This window comes from Sinocyclocheilus anshuiensis, unplaced genomic scaffold (genome assembly GCF_001515605.1).
Source record: "Sinocyclocheilus anshuiensis isolate Anshui unplaced genomic scaffold, SAMN03320099.WGS_v1.1 scaffold145, whole genome shotgun sequence".
Lineage (NCBI taxonomy): Eukaryota > Metazoa > Chordata > Actinopteri > Cypriniformes > Cyprinidae > Sinocyclocheilus > Sinocyclocheilus anshuiensis.
Genome location: NW_015537973.1, coordinates 2,921,834 through 2,932,778, shown reverse-complemented (window position 1 = coordinate 2,932,778; position 10,945 = coordinate 2,921,834). Strand labels below are relative to the sequence as shown.

At 36.6% G+C, this 10,945-nt stretch overlaps 1 protein-coding gene across 1 annotated transcript; it reads left to right on the top strand.

The window, feature by feature from the left end:
• Positions 1–754: 754 nt before the first annotated feature.
• On the top strand, positions 755–3,111 carry adra2c (adrenoceptor alpha 2C). The gene has a single exon (XM_016464528.1). The coding sequence runs from the start codon at positions 1,049–1,051 to the stop codon at positions 2,345–2,347; it is 1,299 nt and encodes a 432-aa protein (XP_016320014.1). The 5' UTR covers positions 755–1,048; the 3' UTR covers positions 2,348–3,111.
• Positions 3,112–10,945: the final 7,834 nt, after the last annotated feature.

Below are 10,945 nucleotides of genomic sequence, written 5' to 3'. Positions count from 1 at the left end.
ATTCACTCCCCCCACCTACAATCCCTGCCGGTACGAGACTCGAACCCACAATCTTTGGATTATGAGTCCGACTCTCTAACCATTAGGCCAGGTTTTGTGCCTATTCAAACAGTATAGCCTAATTACTGTATGTACCTGCATTAATTTATACAGTAAGACTAACGTAGACTAAAATTCAACACTTAGGCTATACTTGTCCAATTAATCCCAAAGCTAATAAAAATGTTTAAAAGCAAAGTACGAGAAAGAAGATTGTGAGGAAAGTAGCTAGGCCTATATAGCCTATTGAATTACAGGTTTTCACATTATTTAAAGCCACAATGGCATTGTTACAACAGTGACACCCAGCGAGCAAAGATGCCGTAAGGCAGTTTCTTTACAGTTCACGGTCCTTTCCCACCACTTTACAACGTTATTCCTGACAACGCCTAGTGCTATAAAATAAAATAAATGTATTTTCCCCTCAGAGTAACTAATGCCCATTGCATGTTTGCCCAAGTTGCAGCTCTTGCTGTCTGTTCAGAGACGCGTAAAGAAGAAATGTTTGAATTGCATAAAATCTCGCTATGATCTGATATAAAATGTTCAATGTAACATAGAGAACGGCGCTAAACGGTGGTAGGGTACTTCAGCAGTAAGTAGTTCTCTCCGGGGGCGGGGCGGAGCTCCATCAGTTTAATGCTGTCAGCACGTGGATAGTTGAGTCCCGGCGGTGTTTTGCTCGGGTGGATGCGGAGAGAGACGCCCGCGAGAGAAAGAGCAGGTCGCACGGATGTAAGAGACGGTGATGCTTACTTCAAACTCACCACGGGATGGGTCGCTTTTTCAAAGCCGCAACCAAATGAGCCGTAAGAGGAATTGTGCGGAAAAGAAAAAGACGCGAACGGGATTAAAATAAGAACACAAGGTAAGAAGACACATAGAGGAACCTGCAAATAACTTATAGTGAAATTAAGAGAGAGAGAGAGAGAGAGAGAGAGAGAGAGAGAGTATTCGCGAAGACGCGCGTGGACGATTTATTGGACAGCAGAGCTTTTTATAAATCAATATGCATAACTTAAGCTTTGCAAGCGAAGTGGACACTTACACTGACATTGGTTTAACATCCTCTGGGAATTCTACAAGTCGCTATTCTCCGGCAACCATTATAGGGCTCGCAGGGCTGGTGAGCTTCCTCATCTTGTTTACAATAGTGGGGAATGTGCTGGTCGTTATCGCCGTTTTAACGAGCAGAGCGCTCAAGCCACCACAAAACCTTTTTCTTGTGTCTCTGGCCAGTGCAGACATTTTGGTGGCCACCCTGATAATCCCTTTCTCCCTGGCCAATGAATTAATGGGCTACTGGTTTTTTGGGAAAGTTTGGTGTGATATCTATCTTGCGCTAGATGTTCTTTTCTGCACATCTTCTATTGTTCACCTGTGTGCCATAAGTCTGGACAGGTACTGGTCTGTAACACAGGCGGTCGAGTATAACTTGAAACGGACGCCTCGCAGGGTAAAGGGCATGATTGTGGTGGTATGGTTGATCGCGGCTGTAATCTCCTTCCCACCGCTCATCTCCATGGACCGGAATAACGAGGGTGACAGCAGCGAACCACAATGCCAGCTGAACGACCACACGTGGTACATCCTGTACTCCAGCATCGGGTCGTTCTTTGCCCCGTGTGTCATCATGATCCTTGTTTACATCCGAATCTACCAGGTGGCTAAGACGAGAACCCGAAATATGTCTGAAAAGCACCGTGATCCAGATGGTGGATCAGGAACGCCACGGCTGGAGAATGGCTTGAGCCGTGAGGATTCTAGGCGGGAAAACGGGCACTGTGCCTCGCCGCCACCAGGGGAAAGCAAACCAGGCGAGGATGACCCAGATGCCGAGCTGGAGGACAGCAGCTCATCCGATGAGAAGGCCAAGCGGACGCAAAACGAGATGGCGCCCTCGCGAAAAGACCGCCGGTCCAGCCGCAAGAACAGCTCCAGCTCCAAGCATTCCAGCCGGAAGTCCCGAGCCAGCAGCAAGTCCCTGGACTTGTTTTCCTCCCGCAGAAAAAGGAGGAACACCATTTCGAGAAAAAAAATTTCCCAGGCACGAGAGAAGCGGTTCACCTTCGTGCTGGCTGTGGTCATGGGGGTGTTCGTGGTCTGCTGGTTTCCTTTCTTCTTCAGCTACAGCCTGTATGGAATCTGCCGGGAGCCCTGCGCCATCCATGACACCCTTTTCAAGTTTTTCTTCTGGATCGGTTACTGCAACAGCTCCCTCAATCCCGTCATCTACACCATCTTCAACCAGGACTTCCGACGAGCTTTTCAGAAGATCCTGTGCAAGTCCTGGAAGAGGTCTTTTTAGAGAACATTGGCAGCTAGTTTGCAGCATCCAGTGCCATTAACAGGTGGTTGACAAGGAAGAGACGTTTTCAAAAACACCACTGCCCCTTTGCATTGACAATCTGTACACAACAATGACATTAATATTTTTTCCTTCTTTTTCTGTGTAATGTTCTTCATGAGCCTGTGAGGACAACAGATGCTGGTCACATAGGTGGTACCAAAAGCTAAATATGCTTAAAAAAAAAAGAAGAAAAAAAAGAAAACCCACCTGAATTGGGAAGCACTGCACTGCATTAGAGGAAATAGGCTTATCTTTATTATGGCTGCTGGCACTCTGAAGTTATCAAGAGATATTTTTATGATGAGTTTGCACATATGGCTTGTGTCATTGTGACTAGAGAGCTATGTAACATGAAAGGCTGTCTCCTTTTATATGGTGACAAAAAAAGACAAACAAGAGAAGTGAATTACCAAAAAGTGTGCTGTTTCCTTCCAGTGGAGAGATACAAAACGGACACTGTTGGTTACGGAGTATGAGAAGGTTGTTACCGGATGACAGATGAGAAGAAGAGTTTTGCCCTGATGTGCTTGGGTATTGCATGGTTCGTCCTAAGGGTGCAAAGTCCTGACTGAACAGAGCTATATTTCTTAACTGTTCTTCAGTGAAATTAATCACTGTACTGCTGCTCTCTAACATGCCATAAAAAGTATACAGAAGAGGTATTTACTGGACTAGACTTAAGAGAAACTGTAAGTGGTTTTGCGGTGATGATGATAAATAATGATACATTTATTTATCTACAGGATTTATTTATCAGATAATTAATTATTTAAGCTTTGTGGCTATGCTTGTAAAGTGTATCCCATTTGTTCAAAATATCATAGTGATATAATGCAAATATAATATATAAGGCTGTTGTAACTTTTTAAAAGCAAAACAACCTTTTTTGGTTGTTTTTGTATATTATGAAACATCTATCTTTATGGATGTTGGGCTTCTCTCCTTTTCTATTCCATATACTTGTGATATCTCCAAAATGACTGACAGGTCACTACAAGCACAGCTGATGATCAAACAAAAATGAACAAATAAATGGATTGTACTTCTCTTGGATTCACTTTTTACTGTGAACAGAGTCTAGGCTTTATATTTTACTCTTCGTGTCTCTAAAGTGGGCTTATCATAATTAGAAATGACTGTGATTAGATATTGTTTTGAGGTTTTGTCATTTTGCAGGTACGATACTCCATTCAGCTCAGAACAGAACAAAATAAAGGGAGAATCTGAACTAATTGAATTTAATTGTCCCAGACTGTTTGCCACAGTTGGAATGATGTTCACATTGATGCTTCAACGTGACTCAGATGATTATGCAGTGCTGCACAGTATTGTTAGTTCAACATTCTGGCACTAGTTAAACACTGTTAACCACTGAGGGAAAAAATACTGCAGACTACGCAAAAGTTAGTGGTAAAGGTCCCCCCCCCAAAAAAACAAAAACAAAAAAACAAAACACACATTTTTAATTCAGTGGATATCATAAGAAATGTAAAGAAAATGTAAAATGTAGATAGTCAAATATTCATAATAATTTATAACTACTTACAATCTGTGGTCCTAAACAAGAGAATGGATGTCTATAATAGGGTAATTCAGAAACCATTATGGAGAAAAATAACATTTTAGATATTGTATACAGATGAATTTAGAAAATATTCTTTTTTGTTTTCAAATAGACACATAATAAATATATTCTTGGGGTCACAGCTTTCAGTTCACAGCGTCTCTGCTTGTAAAATTCAAATAGAACAGGAGCAGCTGCTGACTTTCTCTGATCACAGAGAAAGAGGGGTCTGGCTTGTAAGTATTGTTTTAAACTAGGTAACGTAAGCCCTTGGGGATGTTGACTGTTCAGTGGCATTGGGAGCACTTTTGAATTGTTTATACTCAAACTATTTTATAACTCCATAACATACCACATACCTATCTTAATGTTCAAAAGTTTTCAAATATTATGTTTGTGTTTTCAGTATAAAAGCAATAGTCTGAGATTATAAACAAATCAATTCCATTCTAAAGTGTGATTGAGAATCTAAAGCCGATTCTAAAGCAAAATAAAACACTGATTTTCAGAGAGCTGGTTCAGAACTGAAGAGTATACATTGAGTTTCTATTCAAATCATTCAAAGGTTCTTGTAAAAGAGAAATGAACAAGGAATCTATCTTCACCCACACCGATTCCATGACATATTTAACACCAGTGTTCGCCCCAGAGTTAGTCCAAGACAGATATAGGCTGAGAAACTTCACTGTCAGTCAGAGCATAAGTAGTGCAATTGAAGCAGTCTCCTCATGAATTTTTTTGATCCTGCTGGATGATGGGTGCCACTTGGACCAGAGCTATGTGGAAAAATAAATTGAGTTTGACATACGTACAAATTCAAAATCTCATACATTCACTCATTATTCACCCCACTGGAAGGACGTCTTGGTGATAGAACTGTCAAGTTTTATATTTTGTAATTGCAGGGCTGCGAGTCTGTGAATGTTTCATTTTTTTGAAAGTGGAGGAGATAAAATGATTCCCTAACCAATGCTGGGTGATTTGTTTCACCATCGTACTGAACACATTACATTACATTGACGCCTTTACAAGCTTTCATGAAAATACTTGTAACTGATTCAAACTCGTTATGTCAGAAGGAAAACGCATCATGTTCCACCACAAACAATTACTAACGCATTCAGTGTCAAAAGCTTTGCTTAATGTTATGTGGCTGAGATTAGTTTAGATAGAGAACAACACACCTTCAAGCTTTTCTGAACATTATGCAGAATCTATTGATTTCTACTGGGCTCTGATTGTTTTGTCAAAATCAAAAGAAAGGAAAGGAAAGGAAAGGAAAGGAAAGGAAAGGAAAGGTTAATAAATAATTGTGCCTTTGGTGCTGTGTTACTATTAGTGCAGTCCAAGCTGTAGGAGGATCAGAGGGGAAAGCCATTGACCGATGTGAATGATTTGATTCTCCTTTTACCAGTGGCTGTGCTGGGAATGAGTACATGAAGCCCAAAGCATTTCTGCCTTCTTGCCTGCCAATTAGAACTGCCATATGTCAAAGAATCTAAAATGATTAACTCGATATAGACTTATTTGCTCTGTGGTGATTTCAGTATCATCCTTTTTCATTATTCAATAAAACTACTCTCATGGCGTATTGCATTTCTTCATCTGAGACTGAACAATCTAGCTTGTGTTGGTTTTGTCTAGCTGATGCTTTTGTCTGAGCAATTCATCTGCCTATTTGCACTTAGTGCAAACAATGTGCTATTTGTATTTATTTGCACTTGATGCCAAGCTACCTTTATTTACACTTAACATAAATAGCACCTTATTTCTTTTAAACCTGACTGCATCTTTTTATCAATGATTCACTAGTCATTATTTACAGTATATTATTCAGGCTATATTGCAAACCTCCCATTTCTACTATTCATTATCTCTAAAGCCTTAACCTTAGCTGACCGTAACAGTGTCTTTTGCTGCTCATTTTTCAAGGTTCAGTTTGCTTCAGAGATACGTATCTTCATGCCAGGTTAAGTAAAGGATGCTTGAGTATTTATGGCCTTTCAGCTGGAATGGCTCTTTGACCTCGCTGAATAACAGACCACTGTCTTCTACTGTCGTTTCACTGTTTCCAATAATATGCTTTAGTGATGTAGTGATCCTGTTTAGCACTTAATAATTTTCACAAATGCCTAATAAAGTAATCACAGTATGATACTAGAAATACTTATGTTGGTATTTTGTTAAACAGTTAGAAATTAGCACTTCAGTCAAAACAACAACAAATATATATACTGTCATAGCAAGTCATTTAGCATTAACATTGAGCCTTTCAAACAGTAGAGCTTTGTCACTAGCAATGCCAAGGTCATGGGTTTGATTCCCAGAGAATGCATGACAAAAATGGGTAACACTTTACATTAAGGTTCCCTTTGTAAAGGGTTTATAAAGGTGTTAATAAATGACTACTAACTCACAAATGCATTATAATTAATTGATAAGCAGTTATAAATGCATGAGTAACAGGGTGATTTTAATGCAATACCTGCCAAATAGTGAGCCATTTTACCTCACATATTATAAATGCTTAACAAATATATTTATTAATACTTATTTCACTCAAAACCAGATTCCTGATTTTATTCATGATGCAGCAAAAATTTACTATTTTAGCAAGGCTGAAGGGTGTTGTATTTATGGTTTTCTCATTGATATCTCGTGACTCGTGTCACTTTTCTTACAATGTTTCTTACCAGAACAAACCTTAATGTAAAGTGAACACATGTGAACCATTTATTAATGAATTACAAATGTTAGTAACCTGTGAAAGCGAACCTTAATGTAGCGTGAACACCTGTGAACCATTTATTAATGAGTATTAAACATTAGTAAGCAGTCAAAGTGAACTTAAATGTAAAGTGGACACAATAATTATTTATTTATTAATTGATTGATTATTATTGCATACACAGAAAAAGTTAGAATTTTCTGGTGAAATAAATTTTATTGTTGTTGCACTACATCAGCAAACAGCTTTCAACTTGAAACAAAAAGATTAATCTTTTCTTTTACAGCACACTGGAACATTACTGAGCTGTAAAGTGAACACCTGTGAACCATTTATTAATGAGTATTAAACATTAGTAACCAGTCAAAGTGAACTTTAATGTAAAGTGGACACAATAATAATTTATTTATTTATTGATTGATTGATTATTATTGCACACACAGAAAAAGTTCGAATTTTCTGGTGAAATAAATTTTATTGTTGTTGCACTACATCAGCAAACAACTTTCAACTTGAAACAAAAAGATTAATCTTTTCTTTTACAGCACACTGGAACATTACTGAGCATAACTTCACACAAAAAAGTGGCTTATAAAAGTAAACTCACATTATAACTAAGAATCAAATATATGCAACTAAAATATTTGATAAATGCAAAATCAATAAAGGCACCTAAATATTTTTATTTGATCTAATTTAACAGTTTTGAGAAAATAATTAAATCAATGACTGAAAGCACCGTTATAGAACATTATCATATTAATAAGCAAACAGTAATTATTTTTTGATATCATGATAAAGCCCACTGTAACTTCAGTATTTGTTCATCCACACTCGCAGTACCCGCGACATAAATATACATACCTCGCGCGCGAGCGAACCATCCGCTGGAGCGCCAGAGCTGTTATTTATTTGTATGGTTACTAATTAATTCAACTAACAAAGCGATTACACGTATAAACACTTGAACAATATACTCACCTCACAGTTAGCTGAGCAGTAAAATTAATAAACAAAATGTGAGAGCACGCTTCAGAGCACGTTGGAACAATCCTAACAGCGTGACTTCTTCTTCTTCTTTGAAAACGTGCCTTTACATCGGATGCTCGCTAGCGCCAACTACAGGCTTTGGTGACACATCTGGTGGGAAGCTTCGGGGCCTTCAGGGGCGATGCTGAGGATGGGGAGAGATAGCTCGCAAGCGTCTGCTCCACCACTGGCATCGCCCCTGTTTCTCGGCTGGCCAAACGATATTTTAGGGGTGGGGGGGGAAAGAAACCGCAGCGCGGGCTTCCGAACACTGAGAGAGAGCCGCTCATCTCACAGTTAGCTGAGCAGTAAAATTAATAAAGACAATGTGAGCGCACGCTTCAGAGCACGTTGGAACAATCCTAACAGCGTGACTTCTTCTTCTTCTTCTTTGAAAACATGACTTTACATCGGATGCTCGCTTGTGCCATTCACAGGCTTTGGTGACACACAGGTAACTACAGACACACATGCTTTGGTGATGTGATCCTGAAATAATATAATAAAAATGCATTATATGCAATTAAAATTATTTTTATTAGTAGTAGTAGCTATATACTTAAAAAAAAAACATATTTGTCACAGATTGTATTGAAGGGCAGTGAGGAAGCAGGATTCAGATGCAGCAGTACCTACTATTTTTATTAAGAAGATTACTGAACTCAGGGAAATGTAGGACAACAAACCATTCACATAAAACGAATTCAGACAACCAAATACTAAACAAGTGTGTATGAACAAATACTGAAGTTACAGTGGGCTTTACCATGATATCAAAAAATAATTACTGTTTGCTTATTAATGTGCTTAATAACTGTGCTTTCAGTCATTGAATTAATTATTTACTCAAAACTTAAATTAGATAAAATATAAATATGTAAATTTTTTGGTGCTTAGTTATAATTTAATGGAATACTGTATTGTGTTTCTGAATTGTAATGTGAGTTTACTTGTATAAGCCACTTTCCATGTTTAAGTAGTTTTGTTCACTGATATAGTGCATCAATAATAAAATACATTTAACAGAGAAAAACCCTTCTGTGTGTGCATTAATAATTAATAAATGATAAGTGTGTCCACTTTACTTTAAAGTTCACTTTCACAGGTTAATGTTAACGAATTCATAACTCATTAATAAATGGTTCACAGGTGTTCACTTTTAAGGTTCGCTTTCACAGGTTACTAACGTTTGTCATTTATTAATAAATGGTTCACAGGTGTTCACTTTACGTTAAGGTTCACTTTCACAGGTTACTAACATTTATAGATCATTAATAAATGCTCCACAGGTGTTCACTTTACATTAAGGTTCACTTTCACAGGTTACTAATGTTTATAGATCATTAATAAATGGTTCACAGGTGTTCACTTTACATTAAGGTTCACTTTCACAGGTTACTAATGTTTATAGATCATTAATAAATGGTTCACAGGTGTTCACTTTACATTAAGGTTCACTTTCACAGGTTACTAATGTTTATAGATCATTAATAAATGGTTCACAGGTGTTCACTTTACATTAAGGTTCACTTTCACAGGTTACTAATGTTTATAGATCATTAATAAATGGTTCACAGGTGTTCACTTTACATTAAGGTTCACTTTCACAGGTTACTAACGTTTATAGCTCATTAATAAATGGTTCACAGGTGTTCACTTTACATCAAGGTTCACTTTCACAGGTTACTAACGTTTATAGATCATTAGTAAATGGTTCACAGGTGATCACTTTACATTAAGGTTCATTTTTAGACATTATTACCGTTTATAACTCATTAATAACTGGTTCACAGATGTTCACATTACATTAAGGTGCACTTTCACAGGTTATTCATGTTTATAAATCATTAATTAATGGTTCATTACATTAAAGTTCACAGGTAATATTGGAATTAAAATTTTCAATATTAATATCTCATCAAGTCATGGGTGTGCTTTTATTATTTTTTCCCCAAAATAAAAATCAAGATTTAATAATTTCATCTTGAAAAAAAAAAAAGGCTTCTAATCAGTGCTGTGGATCGGCATTATGAACTGTTGCGGAGAATCATGGGTAAGGTACAGAGTAGATTCTGGTAAGAAACATTGTAAGAAAAGTGAAACGAGTCATGAGATATAAATGAGAAAACCATAAATACAACACCCTTCAGTCTTGCTATAATAATACATTTTTGCTGCATCATGAAATAAATCAGGAATCTGGTTTTGAGTCAAATAAGTATTAATAAATATAGTTGTTAAGCATTTATAACATGTGAGTTAAAAATGGCTCACTATTTGGCAGGTATTGCATTAAAATCACCCTTTTACTCATGCATTTATAACTGCTTATCAATGAATTATAATGCATTTGTAAGTGAGTTATTAGTCATTTATTAACACCTTTATAAACCCTTTAAAACGGGAACCTTAATGTAAAGTGTTACCGATGTATTTATTTGACAAAAACGGCAATATTGTGAAATACTATTAGGATTCCTATTTTAATATATTTTCAAATGTAATTTATTCATATGGCAAATTGATGAATAAAATTTCTCAATTCATGACCCCCTTCACTTTCACAGGTTACTAACGTTTATAGATCATTATTAAATGGTTCACATGTGATCACTTTACATTAAGGTTCACTTTCGCAGGTTATTAATGTTTATAAATCATTAATAAATGGCTCATTACATTAAGGTTCACAGGTAATATTGGAATTAAAATTTTCAATATTAATATCTCATCAAGTCATGGGTGTGCTTTTATTATTTTTTCCCCAAAATAAAAATCAAGATTTAATAATTTCATCTTGAAAAAAAAAAAAGGCTTCTAATCAGTGCTGTGGATCGGCATTATGAACTGTTGCGGAGAATCATGGGTAAGGTACAGAGTAGATTCTGGTAAGAAACATTGTAAGAAAAGTGACACGAGTCATGAGATATAAATGAGAAAACCATAAATACAACACCCTTCAGTCTTGCTATAATAATACATTTTTGCTGCATCATGAAATAAATCAAAAATCTGGTTTTGAGTGAAATAAGTATTAATAAATATATTTGTTAAGCATTTATAACATGTGAGTTTAAAATGGCTCACTATTTGGCAGGTATTGCATTAAAATCACCCCTTTACTCATGCATTTATAACTGCTTATCAATTATTTATAATGCATTTGTAAGTGAGTTATTAGTCATTTATTAACACCTTTATAAACCCTTTACAAAGTGAACCTTAATGTAAAGTG

Bases quoted from the DNA above. Each gene is read 5' to 3' on its own strand.
- adra2c (XM_016464528.1), top strand. From the start codon at position 1,049: ATGCATAACTTAAGCTTTGCAAGCGAAGTGGACACTTACACTGACATT.